General features: G+C 46.0%; 1 protein-coding gene across 5 annotated transcripts in view; it reads right to left on the minus strand.

Annotated features, from left to right (window-relative positions):
• Positions 1-9649: 9649 nt before the first annotated feature.
• Positions 9650-23224, minus strand: part of AMOT (angiomotin) — a 63772-nt gene continuing 50197 nt past the window's right edge. For all 5 annotated transcript variants that reach the window (XM_075106234.1, XM_075106233.1, XM_075106232.1 and 2 more), the window contains 6 exons: positions 20608-20757; positions 18351-18541; positions 15978-16100; positions 15077-15309; positions 14012-14236; positions 9650-12970 (listed from right to left, as the gene is read on the minus strand). In XM_075106234.1, the coding sequence (XP_074962335.1) occupies positions 12870-12970; positions 14012-14236; positions 15077-15309; positions 15978-16100; positions 18351-18541; positions 20608-20757 (1023 nt within the window). In that variant the 3' untranslated portion in view covers positions 9650-12869. The remainder of the gene's footprint in view (positions 12971-14011; positions 14237-15076; positions 15310-15977; positions 16101-18350; positions 18542-20607; positions 20758-23224) is intronic.

A 23224-nucleotide genomic window follows, 5' to 3' on the forward strand; every position in this document is an offset into this window, starting at 1 on the left:
TGAGAAATGAAAACTGCCTCGAGTTTGCTTTAGAAATAGACACAACTGAAATACAGGGGAAATGGTGAAAAGTGGAAGAAAAAGAGGTGCAGGACTTATGAGGTTCAACAAGGCCAAGTGCAAGGTGCTGCACCTGGGTCGGGGCACCCCCCGGTATCAATACAGGTGGGGGATGAAGGGGCTGAGAGCAGCCCTGCAGGGGACTTGGGGGTGTTGATGAGAAGCTGGATGTGACCCAGCAATGTGCGCTCGCAGCCCAGACACCCAACCGTGCCCTGGGCTGCATCCCCAGCAGTGTGGGCAGCAGGGCGAGGGAGGGGGTTCTGCCCCTCTGCTCCGCTCTGGTGAGACCCCCCTGCAGCGCTGCCTCCAGCTCTGGGCTCCTCAGCACAGGAAGGGCAAGGAGCTGTTGGAGTGGGTCCAAAGGAGGGCCACAAAAATCATGAGAGGGATGAAGCACCTCTGCTGCGAGGCCAGGCTGAGAGAGTTGGGGGTGTCCAGCCTGGAGAAGAGAAGGCTGCGGGGAGACCTTATTGTGGCCTCTCAGTACTTACAGGGAGACTATAGGAAAGATGGGGACAGAGTTTTTAGTAGGGCATGTTGTGACAGGATGAAGGGTAACGGTTTTAAATTACAAGAGGGTAGATCCAGGCTGGATCTAAGGAAGAAATTTTTTATGCTGGGGGTGCTGAAACACTGGCCCAGGTTGCCCAGAGAGGTGGTTGATGCCCCATCCCTGGGAACATGCCAGGTCAGGCTGGATGGGGCTGGATGAGCACCCTGGGGTGGGGTTGGACTGGATGAGCTTTAAAGGTCCCTCCCAACCCAAACCCTTCTGTGATTCTGTGACTCACCAAAGCCTCCCGTTGCAGCTTCTGTGGTTCCAGCATCACTGCAGCATGTTCACAGCTCCAACTTTGGGAAACTCAGCTCTTCCCAAAGCCTGCTTGCCATGCTCGAGACCCAGCAACGCCAGGAATGCCCATTTTACGCTATACCAAAGCCCGGGAGCCAAGTGGCCACGGCTGCCTTGCGCGGGCAGTGCCACCCTGTGCCCTGGAGGTGGGCGCCAGCCCGGGCTGGGATTGTTGTTAACGCACCTCCTGGGTGTAATGGTGAAGATGTGTATCCCTGGCGCTAAGTCAAGATGAGGTTCGTGTTGCTGCTGCCTCTGTCCAGAGGGACGTGGGGACCCGTCCCAGGGTGGGCGAAGCAGAGGTGGTGGGAGAAAGCGGGGGGTGGGAGAGGAACCCGTGGCTTGCAGGGGAAATCCAAAATGGAAACCTGAAAAACCGGACATTTTGGCATTTTTTGGAAGTACAGCAAAGCTGGAGGAAAAGGCATGAGGAGGAGCAGAAATGCTGTGAAGCCAGAGGAATACCTAAGTACATGACAAATAATAACAGGACATCAGACGGTCCCCAGTAACAATGTTCTGAATTAGCCAGAAACCCCTCGTTTGAGAAGCTCAGCCACCTTTTATATCATCTCTTTCTGTGAAAATCAGCGGAGGAACCAAGAAGGGATTTTTTTTTTGCAAGATGCGTGGGGCAGGTCCCCCCCCGGGCTGTGCCGCCCTCCCCCCCCACCCGGGCTGGTTCAAACACACCAGCGCCGGGAGCCGCAGCCCAGCCGAAACACAAGGCACCTTTCCAGGGAAATCTCCGCTCCTGGAGAGGTCCCACGCTCCTGCCTCGGAGGCTTTAGGAAATTTTACAAGAAGAACTTAAGCTCTCCAGTGAAGTTTGGGATTGGGCTTAAAACCCACCATAATTAAAAAAAATAAAGACAATTTCAGCGTGACTCTGTGCCTCAAAGGCAAACGTTGTTTTCTTTTCCTAATGGCCCCCACGCAAAGGGAAAAAAAAAAAAGATGGGAGGATGAATTTAGCCGTGAAAGCTGCTCAAATGTTTTGTTGGGGGGTTATTTACTTTCAGCGCTGTGGGATAACTGCAATGGCCTGCTTAAAACAAAGAGCAACGACGCGTGTGCACACACACACGGAGACAAAGCACCAGTGAAATGTTTAACATTAACCCAGAACAAAACATTCCTGGAATCCATCCCCGACCTCCCCAAACATATGGTTTCATTTCTCCCTTCCTTGACATTAGAAAAAAAAAGAGAGGAAGGCACAGCAGGCACAGGGGCGTCTCCAGCGGTGCCTCGGCACCGCCGCTGCAGCACCACGGCCCTGGGGTGGCCCTCGGGACGACCTGTCCCGGCTCGGTCCGGTCTCCCTGCAGGGCTGGACACTGGAGAAATGTGCCTTTTTGCTGGTCCGATGCCTGAAAGCTGGCTAATGCCCATCGACGCACCAGCCCCGCGACGGAGGGCAACGGGCTGAGCAGCGCTTTGTGCCGTTGCAATGAGGAGTACGGCAGAGCATCGTCTTGTGGGCAATGCCTTGCTCAGGCAGCCTGCAGCCTCAGCGCCCTGAACCCCCGGGCTTTAGTTATAAAGAATAAATACACGCATCAGTGTTGAAGCCTTTCCCTCCACGTGACACACAGTCCCGTTCAAGCCTGATGCGCTCAGTCCCTCCATAAAACACCTTTTTTACCATCCAGGCCTGGGGTGCCTTTTTTGAAGCCTCAGGAGCAGCGTTTGAGGGTGAAACCACCAAACCACTGTGCACAAGCGGAGGTGGCATGGCAAGGCTGCTTATCCTCACTACACCGGGCATTTGAAATACGACAGAAATTTAGGTTTCATTTTCTTAACAGGTTGTGGGACGGGCTAAATTTGGATTTCAGGTTTGTCACTTGGCGGCATTCATTTGGGGCTCTGCATGGGGGAGAACAGGCATTACCCCATGTCTGCACAAGCGACCTGAAACTGTTTTGACTCTCCACGTTAAACCTGAGTTTTATGTGTAGCACGTGGCTATGCCGGCTCTTGCATCTGTAATTTGTATTGCTTACTTAGTCAGCTTTAACCTCCTCATCTGGGTAATTTGCAGTTGGCACTAATGCAATTATGTTGCAACTATTATTTCCCTCTAGAGTTAGGGTGCAACCATTTTCACGTGGTCTCAAATGTCTGGAAACACTCTGGCATCAGCGTGTAGAAGTTCCTACCATGATGTGAAGGCAGACGCTGTTTGCCACGGCCAGCAAGACCCTGCGGCACCCGGGGAGAGCCCAGGGCAGGGTGAAAGCTCCTGGGGCAGCAAGGGCTGGGGGCTCGACAGGGACAGGATCCCACCTGCGAGGGCAGCGACGGGAAGGGCTGATTCCCTGCAGCTGGCAAAAGGGTGCCACCGCGGGTTTATGAACTGCCCCCCACAGCCAGCCTGGGGCCTGGGGACAGGCACAGCGCAAGGGGTTGAAGTGTTTGGGTGTCTGCAAAGCAGGCTGTAGTTAGGAAGAGGGTGTCTCATGTGACTGAGCAGACTGGAGTTAGACAAGCTGCTCTGGAGGCTGTTGAAGCTGTGTTGTGCCTTCCTGAGCTCCTGCTGCGCCAGCCTTTCGTGTCGGTCGCATCCCCCCCGGCTCCACAAGCACTCACCATTCATCTCAACCCTGAGCTTGCGTGTTGCCAGCGTCAGAGAGCAGGACTACTGAATATACCTGTTTTCTTCTATTCTTTGTCTTCTTGTTTGCTTCTTGGCTATGAAGGACCCCAAGAGATCACCTCACCCATGCCAGCGCTGTGGTGGGCTGGGCTGCAGCATCCGCAGCGGGTGGTGATGGTACAGTATGTTCACAGGAGGCTGAAGCTGAGGGATACCAAATCCGGAATGAACTCCTTCTTCAAAGGAAGGAGTGGGAAAACCCCTGCTTCAGCATCCTGCAACCCCCCCATGCTTCACTCCTTATCGCTGAACGGTGCCTTCTCCCTTCCTTGCTAGAGCGTGGCAATACTTTACCATCTAAATCCCCTCTCACTCCCTGTGGGTGGGGTGGTAACAACCTCATGAAGCAACACACCTGGACAGAAAGGCTTTCTCCCAGCCTGCTCAGGACCAAAACACCAGCACCTTGGTGCGGCTCCAGCTGGAGGACCTCATGCAGAAAGCACCTTTCCTTGCCCGCCTCGGCACCCACGCCGAAGCCGCCTGAAGGCAAGTGGCCTGAGATGTGATTGGCGTGGTTGGAAATGTGGGCAGCGTCCTTGAAAGCCTCAGCCTCCCCGATCCACGGCGGCCTGCTGCGCTTACCCCAACTTTTAACCCTCTGCAGCCGAGTTACCCATAATGCAGACTTAGAAGAAATAAGCTCTGCCTCGAGAGAAGGGCTGGAAGACTTCATTAGCTGCCCGCTGGCACTTAGCAATTACTGCTGTACGGTACGCCCCAATTATGATATTATTAACTTTAGTTCTCTGGAAATTCAGTGATTAATAATCCTAATAATTCTACTGGCCTCAAAGTAATTGCAGAACATTAAAGGAGAAAACTGTTTCTAATTAAGCAATTCCCAATCCTTCTGTTTCCTCTTTTTCTAAGCCTCTGGTGCCCTCTCGGCTGTCCCGGTGCGGGACTTGCCTGGCTGGGGAGACGGGGCATGCAGCGGGGCAGAAACTGCTTCCCCACCCCTGCAAGAAGTGACATTCCTGGAACTCTTCAGCATTTAAAAAACCAAAGCCTGTGCAAACCATAATCCTGTGCACTGTACACGACTTCTGATAGGAAATCTTTGCTTCGCTGCCTGATTAACCCCCAAGAAGGAGACCCAGCAGCCTCCCCTGGCCCCCGAATGCGTCGCTGCAGGTTGGAAAGCTGCAGAGATCCTCGAACACCAGCTCCCTCGCGCTTGCTCAGCACTGGGGTCTTTCCATCGACTCGGGATTTAATCATGGAGCTGAATTAAAAGGGTAAATATTTCCCTCCAGGAAAGCTCTCGAGGATGATAAAAGGGTCCGACTGCTCTCAGCTTTGCATGGGAAGGCAAAGGGATGGGAATGAGTTGAACGAAAACGAGTTTGTCTGGAAAAAACCCACCAACTGACCTACCACATTTCCACGGGCTTTCCCGGAGCAGGACGGGCTGAAGGGACGCATTCCCGGAGCAGGCAGGATGCCAGTCGCAGCGGTTGCACAGCGCTCGCCAGAGGTTGCCGGCCAGGCAGCGAGCAGAAATGCAGCTCGGGAGCTGCTGGGCGACACGCTGGGAGCTTTTGCAAGCAGGAAAAGAGGCAGAAGTGCCCCTCTCCCCAAATCGGGGACAGCCTCTCCCTGTGGGGTGGTCACAGAAACCCCAAACCCTTTCAAATGAAGTAAGCAAAAAAGCCCGTGGTGTTTGGAGGTGAAGAAAGGGCTAAGCCCTTTGGGGTTGCTATCGTGTAGCATCATTGCTGGCTGGCAGGGCTCCGACTCAGCCTCAGGCAGCCCCAGCGTGTGGCTTTTCCTGTCAGCCTCTGAAAACGGTAATTTCATAAAAATTGACGTTAACTCTCATGATCTGAATGCAGTGCCTTTCAAAATGAGAAACAAATGGAAGTAGTGCAGCCCCAGTCTGCGCTGGGCACTTGCAGTGATGCTGCATGAGGCCTGAGGCAGAGCAAAAAAGCAGCCTCGGTGAGCCCTGTTAACACTGGAACCTAATGTGGGAAAAGGCTGTGCGCTGCTCAGCGCCTTGCTCTGGGCACTGCAGCTCAGGGAGGACGAGGCCCAGGTCACACTCAGCGCACGAATAGCTGCAACAGCCCTGTCTCCTCGTGCCCCTTCGGCAGGAGGCAAAGCCCTCTCCTGTCCTCTTCTGCTTCGGCCCATCAGCGAGGGAAAAGCAACCAAACCACCCCCAAAATACTGAAAGAAAGAACTGACATGCTGCAGACGGGAGGCTTGCTTTCTTATTTTTAGTTCTAAAATGCATCAACAGAAAACAGAAGTTCCAAAACTGACCATTTATGCTTAAAAAACGACTAGGGATGAAAAGAAAATGTCATCTTGCACAATGAGGTTCTCAAAATTACCAGCTTTCATATATTGTATGTATTTATATGTGTGTGTACGTAAATGAAGGCTTTACATTTAAAAGATTAATACTCCTCTTGGCGAGCGATCAATGAAAATGTCCCTCTAAAGTTTACCTCCAAAATACAAAGTGAAGATTATCTCATTCAAACATGTCACTATATCTAAACATCTCTTTAAAGGCACCTTTATGAGGCCAGTCTTTTGCTGCCATTTTATATTACTCTTACAAAATTCAGAGAAATGTTCCAGAATATATAAAATGCTGAAATTTTGCTTGTCTTGGGGAGCAGGGCGGGGAGGCAGAGAGCTGTCTCTGGAAAGGTCCTGCGTTATTAAGGAATTTTGCTTTTCTTCATAGGTATTTAAAAGCAACGATAGGCAACGCTTTACAATAAATAAAGTAATAAAATAATGCATCTGGTAGCGCAACACTTGGGCCGTGCTGTATTCCCCGTGTGCTGTGTTCGCTTCTAACTGCCCTCCAGTGCCCCCGGGAGCAGCGGGACTGATGCAGAAACAACTGACCGTTACTGAAGTTGCACTAAGCAAGGCTTTGGAGCAAAGGGGTTTTTCGCTTAAAGGCTGAGCCAATTGAAAGGAAAAAAAAAACAAACCCCAAGCCAACCAACCTTTTAATCTTTTTCTCCCCTTTTAAGCCCCAGCTCTTGGCACGCTGAGTAGCAGGATCGAAGGAGATGTCTTTACCACGCACGTGTCCAACAGATGCATCCAGCACAGCGGGGGCTGGTGCCGTGTCCAGCCACCCGGACGGGCCAGGACAGCCTCTGGTAGATGGCTACGTCCAAGTGGGTGGCTCAACACGCCTCCGGGGAAGGTAAGGGGACATCAAAACCCATCAAAACCCATCAAAACCCATTATCCCAGCGCAGCTCCTCGCCGCTCCCCAGGGAGCCGCAGCAGGATCTCCGCGGGCTGTCTTCAGCGGGTGGTTTGCTCCAGCCTCCCCTCCCGGCAGGGCTGAAGCCGCGCTGACCGGCCCGTCGCGCTACCAGGGGCGTTGTGAAATGTCCAAACACTCCGCTCACACCAGTTTGCAGATGGGCCACAGTTGTTTTGTTAAATAAGCCAGCTATTAGCAAGCTTCTGTAGCTGTTTTTTTCTTTTGTCTGGCTGGGTTTTTTTTTTTTTTTTTGTCTTCTTGTTTCTACTCTGGCATGCCAGAGAGATTTATAGAAACAACATCAAAAGGCCTGAAAGCATAGGGGACGTATGTGCTAAACTGACCACTGGCCCCCGGATTTGTCAAGCTGGTATTTATTACGGCACTGGCAACCAGGGGAGGCTACAACTAAGTTAAGATCAGTTTCAAAAGTCAACAGTGAAAATGCATCAAGGCCGACCACTTTCAACCAACCTCCCAGTAATCCCTGCTCCTTCCCTCCGACAGCAGGACGAGAAAGGAAAGATAAACCGGAGGCAACAAAACGCACCAAAACTATATGAACAAAAAGCACGTTGGGTCTGTTGAAGGCTGATGTAGAGAGCCCTCCCACGACTGCAGGTCACTCGGCTGGCACCGCCGCCGCAGCTCAAAGGCACGGTACGCACGTGTTGTTAATCTGATTATTTAAAAGGTGCGAAAGCGCGCAGCGCCGCGCGCAGCTGCGGGGCCAGAGGGAAAATAAAGAAGTGATGCTTAAGGGAAGGGACTGAAATGAACAACTGTTTTATCCTGCAAAATCTCCAGTTAGGAGATGAAAACTTAAAAGACGGAGGCCGGGCAGCAGCGAGGACTAGATAAGGTGAAGATTGGTTTTGTTTTATAATCACAAAGGTTTCATATTAAGAAAATGTACTGCAAAACAAGCACATCAGTGGGAAAAAATATGAAAGCACAGGATCCATTCTTTAAAACCACACAAAATATTTTTATAGCTAACTACAAATGTAACAGTAGACATTTACAGGATCTCTTAGTGCATATTTACACTTACTTTTTTTGGTTTCTTCCCTAGAATTAAAGCTGCCGTCATCTTCAAAGACTTTAGGGCTGTTTCAACAGCTGAATTACAAAACAGCTCAGTCACAAATTACAAAATAAACTTGATGGTTTAAATAAAGAGGAAAAAATAATCCACATGATTCAGCTCAATACAGACTTATATAGGAAAGATCATTCTCTTCACTTACTTTCTAAGGCTGTGAAATGGCAAACTTCTAGTATTTTGATTTATGCTTTGATAGTAGGGATCCTAAGGAGAAGCAGCTAATGGGTCCCTCATTCCTCGCCTTTTAGAGCACAGCCCTGCTGAAAGGGAAACTGGGTTGAAACCATTTGCCCCCAAAGCTCCTCCCGTACAAACGGAAGAGACCTAAATGACAGGAGCCCTGAGCGACACCTCTCTCGGGACGAGCCCTGCTCCGCAGTCAGAGCAAAAGGGCAGCTATTTCCCGGCTCTCCCCGGAGGCAAGGCTTGGAAGCTACATCGCTCCAGACTGCTCTGCAGTTATTTCAGCATCTCCCACCTCTGATCCTGAGCGCAGCCCAGGCTGAATGAAAGCAAGCGTTCAAATACTTCAGAACTCGGAGCAACACAGGTTCTGCTCGAGTTAGGAGGGCAGGTGGTCACCTTTTTCTTAAATCTCAACAGTGCAGCACAGCCCTAACGGTATAGTTGGACGGCACCGTGCAAAACAGATGGGTTTCAATGCTTCTGAAAGCCTAAGAGGTGATGTTGTTGGAAGTCAGACTCTAAAACCAACTTAGAATAAGATCTTTTTGAAAAGAAATGTATTTTCTTCATAAATACAGTACAATTACATTTTACAATGTCTTTTTACTTTCTAGACATAAAAATGCTAGCTTTTAAAAAAGAGTTCCTATACAAATACATGAAAAGAGGACACACACACCCCCCCCGCCTCCCGCCCCCACCCGCCACGGAGCAAAACCATCGGCCGCGGCGTGAAGCAGCACAGTGAATCCCGGGCTAACCTGTGCCAGCCCTCATGGGGAGGGAGAGAAAGCCAAATTACCCCCGGGGTTTTGCCTGCCCTGACTGCTCCGAGTCTATCGCCACCATTTTATAAGCCATGGAAAAAGCACATCGCCTGGCCACGGCTGTCGGGACTCACTGTACGGGCGTCATGGCTCACGGGATGCGGCTGTTGCACGTCTCACGCGCTGCTGGTCATCGGTGTGGGCTCCTGGAGCAGGAGGTGTCCTTGGAAATGGTTCTGGCCTAATACTCTGCAAGTCCCCTCACTCAGGCAGCCCCAAAAACGAAGCAAAGCTAATGCCAGTTTTCAGCCTCTCACTCTACAAACTTGCCAAGAGAGGCAGAAACCGCACATGAAGAGCTTCAGCCTCCCGACAGTACTTGCTGACCTCAGCCAGGCTTTGCAGGCTCCTGAGGAGCAATTCACAGGTCCCCAAGCCCTTAGACCACAGACTGAAAATTGCTGCTCTAGACCCCACGAGAGTTGCCAGGTAGGAGCTATCTGAAGTTAATAATGACATGGGGCCAGATGGGAACAAAAACCTCCAGATCTCAGGCAGTTCCCTGAGCCGTCAAATCCCGAAGGAACTGCGCAAGGGAAGGACTTGTGAGTTCGGCCATTCTGTAAGCAGTGAAAGGAAAGAGGAAAAATAACTAAACTTGATTTTCTTGTTTTGCTCTACAAAGAAGAATATGTGGCTTTCTTTATAAAAGCTACAATTCTGCTTCTAATACCCGAGTTTAAGAAAAACTCTTAGTCTAAAATTTTGGTTTGCAAAGAAGGTCATTGCAATCATTGTGTTAAAAATCACTTTCTACTAGAAATAAGCTCTACAGAAGGAAAAGGAACTAGGTGTGCAGTTTGTCTCCTTAAAGCAGTTTCTGTTTAAAAACAAAATAAAAATCTGTACAGAGAGACTGAAGACTATAGTACACATCTTCCTCAAAGCAAGCAGCTCTTTTACATTCACATCAGGATGGCTCTGAGGAAGCTCGAGGGAAAGACTACATTCCTGATGGCTCCTAGTTTGTCAGCACAGGAAGATGACCTCAAACTTCCGTGTCAAAAGTTTTGGGGGTTTTGCTTTTAGAAGAAATCAAAACTACAAAACAGGGTGAAGAACCTGACCTAAACAATGTAAAACTGCACCATCTTCTTCCAAATTTACTTCCACAGGCATAGAACTGCCAAGGCTCCTGCAAACCTGATGGCTCGGACTGTCAGAGACCGCCTGGCTTCCATTTTTGGAGGAGACAGTTGCTGTCCATAATCCATTTTTTTTTACTCACAGAAAGCCATTATGTCCTTTTTTCCTTGCAAAAACAGATTACAGAGGCATTCAGGTTGAAAACAATAAGCTGCAAGGAGGATAAACAAATTATTTTTACCTGGTCCAGCTCAACTGCCAATACCGATTGGGGAAAATCAGTTATCTAAAACAGACTTTACCTGTAAAGGATCCAAATTTTCCCAGACATTTTAGAGCTAATGTGAATCCAGCCAGTTCGAACGGTTTATCTAGAGTCCTACGGTTGCAAAACTTCTTTCCTACTTCTGAGAAGTACTTGTAAAGATGGAATATAACTTTTCCTGACTTTAAAAGAACAGAAAAGCACTCAAACATCTCTCTCCCTCTCTCACACAAACACTCAACAGCATTTGATCTCATTTATTGCTCATTCTAAGCCCAAACCAGAAAATATAATATAGAAAATTATGCTGAAACAGCAGAGGGATGGACACCTTGAGCTAACGAGAAAAGCTCCTCCTGCATTTCCAGCAGGTGTGGAGGAGGAAGAGAAATCACTTCAAATCATCCAGAGCGGGCATTACTTCATATAATGGGACGGAATTAAGCGAAGAGAAATAAATATAAGACATTCTGAGAGATGAGAATGAAGAGGCTGTGAAGAGTTTGTCTAGAAAAGCATGGAGAACTAACTCAAACAGGTTATTAGAATACACTTAGGGAAGGTCTACCGCACTGCCCAGAAAGACGTTGTCCCACACAGCAGAGAGAGCCAAAGCCTTGAAGTGCAGCTCTGAAGTGTCTTAAATGGTGGTGAGGGAAGGGAGCTTGTGCTGCCTGTTAGTGCACTCCCTGGTAAAGGCAGGAGATATAGACTTAGTTCATACCTTTCCGTATGCATTCTGTCATCTCTAACTTCTGTGGGTCTAGAATACAGCCTGAAGGACGCTAACAAGCAGCAAATCTGCTAGAAATGATGGGAAGTGTTTTCCTTGGTTTTTACATTATTATCACTAGAAGATGAACAGAATCCAACTCACAGCTCATCTTTAGGCACTGCTAAGTCACCCGTGCAGCAGACAGAAGGCACCTCCTTTCACCTCCCGACCTCCATTGTGAAATTCACGTTAGATCTGTTGATCCAGTAAGGCCATTTCAGTTGGACACCGTAACAGTAGCGTCAACTAAGTAGGAACGGAGGACATTCACTAACTGTTCAATGATTAACTGCCGATTCTCCGTATTTCCAGGGTGAAGTGATCTGAAATGAAAATCTGGCTACTCTAATGCTACACAGAAAGCTGAGACTAGCCAGGTTCCCAACACGTGACCACTGGCTAATTAAATATTTTAACACTCAGGTAAAAAAAAAAGTTTTTAACAGAAATTAATATTGAAGTGTTTTAATAAAACGCAATGGCAGTAACAAAAAAATACTCATTTACTTCTATAGGTCTTAATATCTCCTTATAGCATCTGCAACCAAAGCATTGCTGCATCTGAGCTAGTTCCCAAAAACCTGGAAGTGAACCCGATGTCTTAAATGTGTAACTTTCTTCTGTAATGCCTCTGGGACTTCCTTCAAGCTGCTCTCTCCAGTTAGATGAAGAAAAAATAGTACTTTGGAAGGAAAGCATTTGCCATCTGAAACTTTACACAGAGCTCCTCTTTAAAGCTTTACCTCTGAGGCTTTACTACGTGAAAAAGAATCTAGTATCTCCGAGAAGGAGGGACATACAAAGCAGAAGGGCAACTGAAATACAGAAAAATCCAGAAAAGGTCGGAGGAAGATCTCCACAGATGCAGTAGATTAAGCTGCTAACACTGAAAAGCAACAGGGCTTGCCACTTGCACTACGGTAAATTTGGAGAAGTTCCACTAAGGCCAATGGAATCACAATGGCAGAATCTGATCTAAAAGATCAGGACCGAGCCTGTAAACTCTCCTTTTTTTAATTTATGTAAAACACGAATGCAATATATTATTTACTATCCACTGTATAAATTACTGAAAAAGTACTTAAGTATAAAAGTGTGGCAAATCTTTCAACGAAACTAAAAATGTGAAATGCGACATTAATCACCGGAGTCTTTTTTTTTTTAATAAAGAAATAACACAATTTGGGAAGTTAAAAAAAAAAAAAAAAAAAGAATGTTACCACATTGAAAATGGAAATCTTTCCATGTTTCCAGCCTACGGATGTGAAATACCTATTCTGAGTTCTTACACTGAGTGTAGAGAGAAATCACAGCTTGATCACAGCTGAAATCTATAAAAGTTTCTCAGAACACCTGTATTCCAAAAGCACTAAGTGATGCTCACCACTAAGTCCCTGGTTCTGAGCGTTATTATAAGCCCATTACGCTCACCGTACTGCGTTCAAGCTAGACATTTAACCAACGGCTGTGAGAGCAGGTACTTCTGTTTAAGAGACTTTAAAAATACTGAAATGAAATATCAGATGTAGTGCACCTAAGTTCTTGTTTTTTCTCCAGATGTCACCAGATCCAGTATTTAAAAAATAAAGGGGGAAACTTTCAAAGAACAAGTGTTACGGGTTTTTTATAATTTAGAACAAATTATAAATTAACCTGTCCATACTTTTGAGACATAATATACAAGAGCAAACAGCTGAGTGTTCTTTTATTACTCAGGTACTACAATTTTTTCCCAATAAAAATGTCTTTGAAAAATTTCTTGCTACTGCATCCCAGCTCAGATCCCGGTACAGCCTTTCAGATGAGGTATTCTACCATCTCTCCATCTGGGAGGTCCTGCCCCATGGTCTGAACAGGGGCTTTTCTTTCGAGAGTGCTGGAGTGGAAGAGTGGCCCATCTACGTGATGAAGAAAAACAAGAGACAGACAATCACAGCTATAACTTCAATGAGGTTAGAAAAATGACGTTAACATTTTAAAAGTCATCTTCTATCACCGGCCAAAACACAGCTAACAACTCCTTATTTCATTTTAAAAAATTCAATTCTTCATGTATGTAGCCAGACAAATAAAGACATTTATCAAACTCCCTTTGGGTATCTCCCACTGATACACAATGGCATATAAAACTGGAGTGACTGCATTTAAACCAATGTAGTCAGTGTAGCCTTCCACCACAAAACCTGTTCCCCTGTCTCCCTCGATACCCATTAAATAGCATAGCATGGGCAAGATGCACAGCAGACGAGCCAAATTCACTCTTCCATGAAGAACAACATAATTGTAATGTGTCTGTAAGTAGAAAAGGCAAGGTTGTGTAATCTGCATTGATTTGGCAGAGTGGGCTGGAAAATGAGCAGCTCCTGCCAGCTCAGAGCTCTGTGGGAAGCAAACTCAGCTTCTGTGACAGTCACTGTCGACTGGATCTACTTGTGCCAATGCTGAAGTCAGTCCTGCGACTGGGACAGTACAATAACGAGACAGCTTTATCACGATAGTTACCTCTCCTTCTTCCTCCCCTTTATCTGAGCCCCCTTTGCTTTGAAAACCCACTAAAATGAAACAGCCAGTTCCTACAACCCATTTTCATATGCTACTTAAACCCCACGTGCTACTTCCAATTTACTTCAGAGCAGACGCTGGCTCAGGGGCTATCCTGGGATTTGCATATACCTGCTCCAATTCCTGAATCTCACTATACCTCTCTACCCAGTGTGTCCACGCTTACGCTACCACTCTTCAGGCTTTTTTTCCCCTTCACAGCATCTGAAACCCCTCAGAACATTGTGAAGCTTGCCTCTGAAACCTATCTGTCCTCACAAAAACTAAACCCAGTTCTCCTGAATGGAAAAATAGACAGTAGGGCCTGCCCCACAGAGCAGAACTGATGGCGAGACAGTGGCAGGGGCCCCTCTGGGAGCGCAGCTGGGCTTTGTTACCTGTTTTGTCTGCGCTGTAGGCCAGGTTGGTACTGGGGAGTCGTCCTGGTGTGGGAGCTGCAGTGGAAGATGCAGCTTTGCTCTGTTCGTTCCCCCGGTCAGTCTGGGTGCTGCAGTCTCTGCTGCCTGTTTTCGAGTGGGCTGACAGCAATGGCGTGGAAGGAAGAACAGGAGAGGGGGTGGAGGGAATGGATTCGGAGCGATATTCTGTTCCCAGCAGAACACCTTCATGGAAAAAGGGAAGGAAATTTCACAGTCCCAGGAAACTAACTGGTATCAGTTCTGCACCCCTCTGTAGTACTTGCTCTAGGATCTGGAAGGCGCTTCATGCTTCAGCAGACAGCACGAATTTGCCTTTCTATAGCACCTTTCACCACTGGGTGCTGAAGTACCTGAAGAATAGCAGTACCCTCATGTTGCTGCAAGTGGACACTAATACCTTACCTCCCTGCCTCTAAGCAGTGGCCCATCTACGGCAGGGTAACTCTGCACACTCTGAAATCAGCTGCAACAGATTCTCATTTACATTTCAGGGTCTTTTAGTCTCATGGGGAGGGTCTTTGTTCCTAACTTCCCCCCAGAAAAAAAATCATCTAAGATTTGCTTTGTTACAATTCATTTCCTCTGAACAATAGTGTTGAGCCATTCCAGACAGGAGTCGTGCTAGTGCAGGCGCAACACTACAGGAGAGCAATCCTGATTAGTATCTCTGCTCCTGTTCAGGGAGACCTTACACCTTCAGGCAGCTGTAAGCACCCAGCCAAAAGCAAGTGCTTGGGAACTCTGAAAACTGTATCTCAAATATCCCTAAAGTCAGGTACCAAATTGGGAATAAAGGCTGACATATGTTAATGACAGAGCCTGGACATCAGAAGTCACTATTTCCCAAAAGTGATTAAAACAAGGAGTTGTTCCAAATGTGTCCCGTCTTGCTTGCCATCAGCTTTACTGCATGCTAGGCCTGCTCATCTGTCTGCCTAACACACCTTCTTCCTCCTGCTGCTCCAGCCTCCCCTCTAAGCAGTGACTCACATATCTGAATTGCCACTGTTGTTTAAAAATTACCTAGGCTGCCTTTCCAGCTCTTGTCCTCCCTCTTCTCCTCCAGGATGGGAGTGCTGCTCAGTGTCGACGAGTGGGACAGCAAGCCTGAGCCAGCGTTCGAAATGGACATCAGCGACTTGGCAGGTCTCATTGAGGAGAGCTGGTCTGTCTTACCAGGCTCCTTCCGGGAGCGCTGCTGCAGGACTTTGATCATGGCATCCTTCTCAATGATCTGAGCGTGCAGAGTCTTAATCCTTTTGGAGAAGGACAAAGAAGAACAATGTACCTGTACTCCTGTCTCCTTGGACCGAGGCCTCAGAGTCCCCATCGCTGTGACTGGGGCTCCCTTAGGCATTTGGGGAGGCAGAGAGAAGATGCCAGTGAGCTTATTGCCCTGAATACTGGCTGCTCACTGGCCCATCAGAGCAGGTCATGCGTGAGACTTCCTGCATACATGCATGAGAGAACGGCACTGAGATACCCACCCACCTACTGGAAGCTGCTCTAAACAGCCACGCAAGGGGCTCTGACACAAAGCTGAGAGTTATGGGCAGGACATGAGACCAAAAGAAAGAAGAGGATTAACAGACTTTGGGGAGTCTGCACTGGACCTAACCCCAGGGAAAACAGTTCTGTGAGACTGTTAAGAGGTGGCTGGAGCCTGAGGTCCGATAAAGATGCCCTGAAGAGAGAAGAGGAACAAGCTAGAAGCAAACAATCTAAGACAAGACTTTTTTGCATTAGCCCTCAGTATCAAGACAGGTTTTGGATGGCTATGTAGATACTTCCTTGGCCAAATGAGCACCCTACATCGTTGCTATTGGTGAAGACATGAGAATTTCTGGTTCTGAGGCATCTACCCAGACAATTAATTTAAGATCCTTGTCCTAAAGAAGCCAAATAGGACCAAACCACATTTTACCTTCCCTCCATGTCGAGACATCTCCTGTTGGCAAGCAGGATCTCTTCCTCCTCCTTCTGAATGCGAGCTTCCAGCGAGGTGTCATAGCTAGGGTTAGGCGAGTGGCTGATCACTGTCGTGTCTCTGAGAACAAGCAGTAGAGCAGATGAAGGACCAGCTAAGTTTGCTGCTTTCCTCCTAGCAGCACAAAACTATTGCTCAGAAGTAACAAACAAGAATATCCACTTTTTTTGAGTTTAGGCTAGCTCAGTGTCTGCCAAAAAATCCAACTCCCAGTCCTAATGAAAGAAGGGTTACAAAAATATGCAAATCACTACAACAACAGTCAATCTACTGTCCATCTCAGGCCAGTTCTACAATCTAAGTGATTCACCAGACAATTGTAAACTGATTGCAGAGGCAAAACCAAGGACATGGAGAGGGGGAAGGATGGTATAGAACACTTGTCACTTTTCTTCAATTGAAATAGTGCGAAGTTCGCTTCAAGATAAAGCTTTTTCCCTTCCCTTCCCAACAGTATCATACAAGGAATCTGAGTATCAAAGAGAACTAGGCATGGAAGTTTCTTAAGCAATCCTAAGCAGCTTTGTCCAGAAAACTTGAGTGGGCTGAAAACAGTTTTAGACTGATTCCATATAGTGCCTGACGTTAACACTGTGATAGTTGTTCAGTCCACTAATCAAAACATGAGTATTTCATTGTACTTGTTGCTGTTCAGTCAGAACAAAGTCACTTTGCTACGCTGTGTATCACTGTATGATTCATAACATTAAGAGCACGTTACTGACATAGCTGTGCATTAACATAATTAGAAAAAAAACAAATACACAAAGAAATTTGGAGGTACCAAGAGCTCCAATTCATTGTAATAAGAATCTGTTCTCTCAGACCCAGCAGGTCTAAGAACTGTCTGGTAAATGTACCTTTAACTCTGCAAAAGTTCAGATCAGGAACAGCAAAGCACCAATGTGAAGGGCTAAGAAGGTCATCCATCAAAGAACGATGACCTGACCCAGATTGCAGCCTGTGCTGTAAAGCATCCTTCCTGCAAGGTCAGCTTCCTAAGGGATGCTATTTTCTGCTATCCCAGAAAAGGGAAAGAAATTTGTGCACAGTGTAGATGAGGTTGCCGCTGAAATTAGTGGAATCCCTCACAGCCTATAATTTTGAAGGAGACACTAGAGCTGCCAACTGCACATCAACTTGCAGAAGTATTGACACTAATGGAATACTCTCTTTTAGGGGAGAAGCAGCTAGAAGGAAATGGAAAAACAGAGGTTGGCTCTTTCCTGACTGGAAGGCATTCTTGCTCATTTAACAAAACTTGAACAGGCCTAACACATCCCCTCCCATTCCATGATAAACAATAGACCAGACCCCTACTTATCAGCACACGCTGAAAATATAACATGGCCTCTAAGGACAAGCAGTAGCAAGAGCCTTTAGAGAATCTCGGGGGAGGTGGAAAACAGTGCACAAGAAGCATCAACACCCTAAAATAACAGCTTGCTTCTGAAGCAAGATAAGATAAGTCTTTAAACGCTAACACAGCAGATCTGCAACTTTACCCCTGTAATTCTAGTATGATCTTACAAGCTAGGAAGCCAGTTACAATAACATCCCGCTTGAATCTGGTTCATGAAACAATCTAAACTAAAATCTGCCATCAAGAACCAGAAACGAGTCAGCAATGAAATTATGTGTAAGCAATACCTAATGCTAAAGAGTTGCACTCCAATAACAGCTCCTGTTTACCAACTAGCTGAAGCTCTTGGGCCTACTTACAGCCATAATAAGTGTTTCTGTACAGTTGTCTTGGAACATGTGCTTGTTACCAAATTTCAGACACCCTTCCCTTCCCACCCCCACAAGCAGTGCTCTCCATACACAGCAGAATGTTTTGAGCAGAATTTCCTAGTAGGTGTTTCTGGTTGAGGACAATACCACAAAGTAATTTGCAAAAACATTCTGGAGAACAACTAAGCCATTCAGGGTGAAGAGTGTGAATCACCAAGCTTACCCCATCTCACATGACTTCAGCGAGGACTGATTCCTGTTTAAAAACATAACAAGCCAAAACCCTTCTCATATACCTATTTTTGAATCAACAGCTTCCAGGAATGGCTCAGAACAATTCTAGTTTGGAAAATGGCTCCTGCATGGGGAGGAATCTTCCCCTGGAAAAAAGTTTCTAATTGTTGGCAATTGCACAGCTCCCAGGAAAAGCAGCCAAGCTCCGCTTGCATGCCGAAGCCATTCAGACCACAAGGCGAGGTATCATGGGAGGGTGGTATGACAGCATTCCTTGGTGGGAAATCTGACATTCAACTGGAAAAAGAAGATAATCCCTGTACTATGAAAAGTCTCGTTTACCTCTGAGCAGCCACGGTTGCAGCTGCATCCAAAGCAAACTGTCTCATCACACTCTCCTCCAGGTATTTCTGCTCCCACTTGGTCATGTCAGCTTCCAAAGCAAGAATCCTCTCCTCCTTCTCACGCAGGAGTTCCATAAGCGCCGTGGCGTTGTACTCCGAGACGTTGGCAGCCTGAGATGTACCCTGACGCTGATTTCCAAAAGGAGAAAAAAAAAAAATCTCAGGATGCATCTTTAAGTCTCAGGGTTGGTTTGTTTACTTTTTGTCTGAAGGGCAGACAAAAAGGTACAGAGCAGCGCTGGCTTGTCACACAAACTCCCCAGAGTGAAATGCAGTGGCCTGTGCCACGCTGGGCAGACTAGGTGATGGTAATGGTCTCCTTTAGAGCTCAATCTGAAATGTCTGCCCAGGCAGTTCAGCCTCACTCTGTCAAAACCAGGAAACAAATTCATATAATGCAAGAAAGGCTCCTTCTCTTTTCCAAAAGTTGAAGCTCAAAAGGCATAAAACAAGCACTGGTCCCAAGAAAAAGACATCTTAACCCACAGCACTCATGCTAGAGTGCTTCCCGGTGCCATTCCAGAGCTGGTCGGTACTAACAAGCAAATATCTGAGATGGAAATACTCCCTTTTTCCATACACAAAGCCCCACATGTGTCCGAGAGCTAGATCATGCTATTCAGGTCTGATGTCTACAGCCCATCCGTAATGCCTAAAGTAACACAGATTTGCTTCCAACACTGTTCCAGCAAAACACCAACCAGTACACGAGAGTTGTCACACCTTTAAAAAAAATACATCCAAAATATTTTTAAAGTATTTGGTTATTAAATCAATATGATCAGTGTATACCTGTGGATTAAGTAGTTGAGGATGAAAAATAATTCAGTTCTAAAGCAAGATTTGGAATACAGGCAGTGATCCCTTTCAAAACAAGAAAGAGTGGAGATTTGCTGAGCTCATAGTTCCAACAGATAAAATGCACAGTTTTATATGGAAGTCTCATCTGGGATCGGCAGGATATTTGGCTTTAAAATAATTTTAAAATAGTTTAAAAGAAATTGGGCAGACAAGCTATTTTATGTTCAGCTCAGAATTCCTAAAGATGACAAGAAAGCTATTGTTTTGTGTTGACTCAGGCTCAACGTCAAAATTGAGGGGTTCGGAGTGCCTCATCTTCTAAAGGTAACATCAAAAAGTTTACCAAATTGCTGTAACTCCTACTAAAACCAATACAAAAATATGAGTGAGATTTAAATAACCGTTCCTATGCAGAGGTAGAAGTTGGGGGATAAACATAACCTGAAAGTAAATGCAATTTAGAACACAGGCCTGCATCCTATTTCCAGTAAAATTTACAAACCTGACAGTTCACCTGTGTTTGACAGTTTGAAATAAAACTAAAACTTCACATCCAATCCATAACACCGCTGCACAATCTACCTCTCGTTCATTCTTTTCACTGAAAAAGACTCATGTTACAATCGTAAGAATATACTCTACATGAATCATAGAGTGGTTTGGGTTGGAAGGGACCTTTAAAGCTCATCCAGTCCAACCCCCCTGCAGTGAGCAGGGACATCTTCAGCTAGAGCAGGGTGCTCAGAGCCATGTCTACCCTCTTTTAATTTAAAACCATCACCCCTTGTCCTGTCACAACAGGCCTTGCTAGAGAGATTGTCCCCATCCTTCCCGTAGTCCCCCTTTAAGTACTGAAGGGCTGCAATACGGTCTCCCCAAAGCCTTCTCTTCTCCAGGCTGAAGAACCCCAACCCTCCCCATGAAGCTCCCATCCATTTCCATCAACTGCATTTATAGAATTGGTTTTGCTGTTTTGGTTTTGTTTGGTTTTTTTTAAATGCAAAAGCTTTTTGAAAGGTCTCTTTTCAGGCCAGTTGTTAATGAATTTTTATACAAAATCTCAAACTGTGAACATTATTTGTCAATAATTTAGAAGTAAATATAACCAGGTTACTTAAAGATAGAACACCATGTAACTATACAGCCATGTCTGAATCTTGTCATGTGATGGATCCCCTATCGCTTCCTTATCTAAATTTTCTGGTTGGAATGGAAGAATTAAATCAAGTGAAACCAATAAAATGGGCAGCAAATCCATGATTCTAGCTACCAAAAGAAATATTTGTTAATTTTACACAATGGAAAAAAAACACTGCCCCTCTTTTATGTGTGCTGTAGGGTCTAGCGTACAATCCTGCAAGAAACCTGCTATGGCACAGGGGAACAGCGGGTACCTGCTGCATCCGGAGAGATTCCAGTTCTCTCTCAAGCCGGGTCCGCAGCCTGTGTTCCAGCTGTTCCCGTTTCTCACACGCTGCCTGCAGCTGAACCAAGGCCTGCTGCATCTTCTCCACCTTCTCAACATAGACCTGCTTCTTTTTGAGCTGAAACAACGGAAGAAAAAGGCAACATAAGTTAAATAAAGAGAACGAATGAGTGAGCTTCTGGCTTTGTATACATTGCAGAGCACAGGAACACCAGCCGGGAAGAACATGTCCAGATGAGTGCTGTCAGTGTGTCTCAGGCTCGTACTCTGGCCTCGACGCTCAGGATGTTACAAGTCTTTCCCACCTCTGCTTTCCTGCTAGGTATATTTCTTCTTTTTGTCCTCAGCGACCCCATGGTAATGATAGTGAAACTGAGGTAATTATCTCTTGCAAATGATTGAGAGCAGCAATGGGCTAGAAAGGGCATCTGGGTTCATCGTAGAGAGTGTTTAAGGGACTTGACACATGGTACCAAGGCAACCGTAGCAAAGACAGCATTTAGAGTTGGTCCACAAGTTGGAAACACTTTTCAGTGCAATACTGAAAACTGCTGGCAGTGTTTTTATGAGATTAAGCAGAAACAGAATCAAAGCTTTCAGGATCCTATTCCAGTTCCATAACGATAACATAATGAATAGGACCAAAGCATACATTAAACATGGCCTGTGCTCTCTCCACACCTACAGCCAGGTTTATTCCAGCAGTCTGGACATTCACCTTGGTCATCCTGGCCCAGTGTAACCTGAGAGGTCCTGCTCCGTTCCCTGCCCCTGCCCTTCTGTCCTCCTCCATCGTTCATCCTGCAAACCAAGCTGCTATCCTGCCTCACGTTAAGCAATGAAAACTACCATGCTGAGACCCCCAATAACTGTCTTCGCAAGGTTAATTCAGAGTTCAGACAGGAAAAAAACCGAACTAAAATACGAATTAAAAAAAAAGAATAAAACACACCCAGGACCTTGTTCTGGTCTAACACCTAGAATATGGACATAATTTTCTGTTAAGGAAAAGACTAACAATCACAATTAGCTGGCCTCCTGCAGCAAATCTGGGGCATTGCTTTTTTAGCTACGATTGTCATAAACCCTGAAGTACAAAAATAGCAGGAAGGAGGCAGCTTTTCCCAACAGTCAGAGCCAAAGTCTAGAGAAGCACCACAATGAAAAACACAGACTCCCTTATGTGAGTTCAAAGAACTACTCTACAGCTTCATGGAAGAAAAGTCCACTGAGGGATATTAAAGACAAAAGACACTACTTTTGGCTCAGGAAGTCCTTCTTGAAAGTGGAAAGTATTCTGGGAAAGTATCGCTGTTTGCTGGCCCCATTCTGATAGTGTTCCCTAGGAATCTGTGCTAAGTTTCGGCGGAGACAGGACACCAGGCTTGCTGGGCTTTGATCTGAACAACATGAGCCATTCTTACATAGCACCTTCCTTCCAAAAAGGTCTTATCATGTGTTTCTTCAGAATTTTGCCTTTTCACACTCTTGTTCCTTGAGGCAATCCAGAGACTTCAATGTGAACAGCAGAGAGAGAAAAATCTCCAAACACGATTAATCCCAGACATGGTATCCTTTTCTTCTCTTCATAAAGTCAGCAGGCATCTAATCTCACAGCATGAATGTTGCTGCCCTGGAGGATTTTCCCCAAACAAGTATTTTATAATAAAAGTTACAATAAATAGTGAGTAATCCTGCCAAAGGCCTTCCCACCAGTGCATGTACAGTAGAAAGGTATTTTTATTCCTTGATTGCTCAAGATTTCAAGCTTGTTTGGAATGGGAGGGACAAGAACATTTTAATACAACTTAATATTCCATTGCTGCTCTGCAGAAAATCAATGAAGATGTTATACTTAATAGATCTTTTTTTCCAGATCGTAGTGGTTAATAACACTGATTTAAGCTTTCTCAGACTCTAATAAAGTGTATATTAACGCACTAGTTTTACACTTAGATTAACAGCAGCTCACAGTAGTTATGTAACTAGCCAAAAATATTAAACTATGAGTCAGCAGCAGAACCTAGAAATGGAGAGCACCCAGTCTCTTGGTTTTGCATATGAGCTTACTGACTGGACAAGAGTAAGGAACAACCTAATAAACTCCCTTACAGCGAAATACCATGCATCAAGCTGAACAATGATCTCCTGACAACCAGCTCTCCTCCCCCACTCTTCTATATAAAAAATTAAGGAAGGAAGGATGGACATTTGATCTCTTATTACCTACCACAAAGCATTTAAATTTCTGAAAAGTTTTTTTAACACGCAGGTAAAATTCTCCTTGCAAAAGGTAGCCGCTGACAACATTTTACTAGTTTCATAATTAATAAACCTGAGTATGCATATGTGTGGATTAACACTTTGGCCTGCACTCAAAGAATACCAAGAGCCTAGCCAAAAAAGAATTGGGACACAGAAATTCCACTGAAACATTCACTTTGAAAGTGCTCCCATCAGCCGAACCTGCAGGTGAAATGTTGCAACACAAGCTGTTGCCCAACTTACCAGCACTGCCTGCACATGCCTAATTCATGCACCAGACCTAAAGTACACGCACGGCTTGTTCAGTGGCTTTTCATAAA

This window comes from Phalacrocorax aristotelis, chromosome 11 (genome assembly GCF_949628215.1).
Source record: "Phalacrocorax aristotelis chromosome 11, bGulAri2.1, whole genome shotgun sequence".
NCBI lineage: Eukaryota > Metazoa > Chordata > Aves > Suliformes > Phalacrocoracidae > Phalacrocorax > Phalacrocorax aristotelis.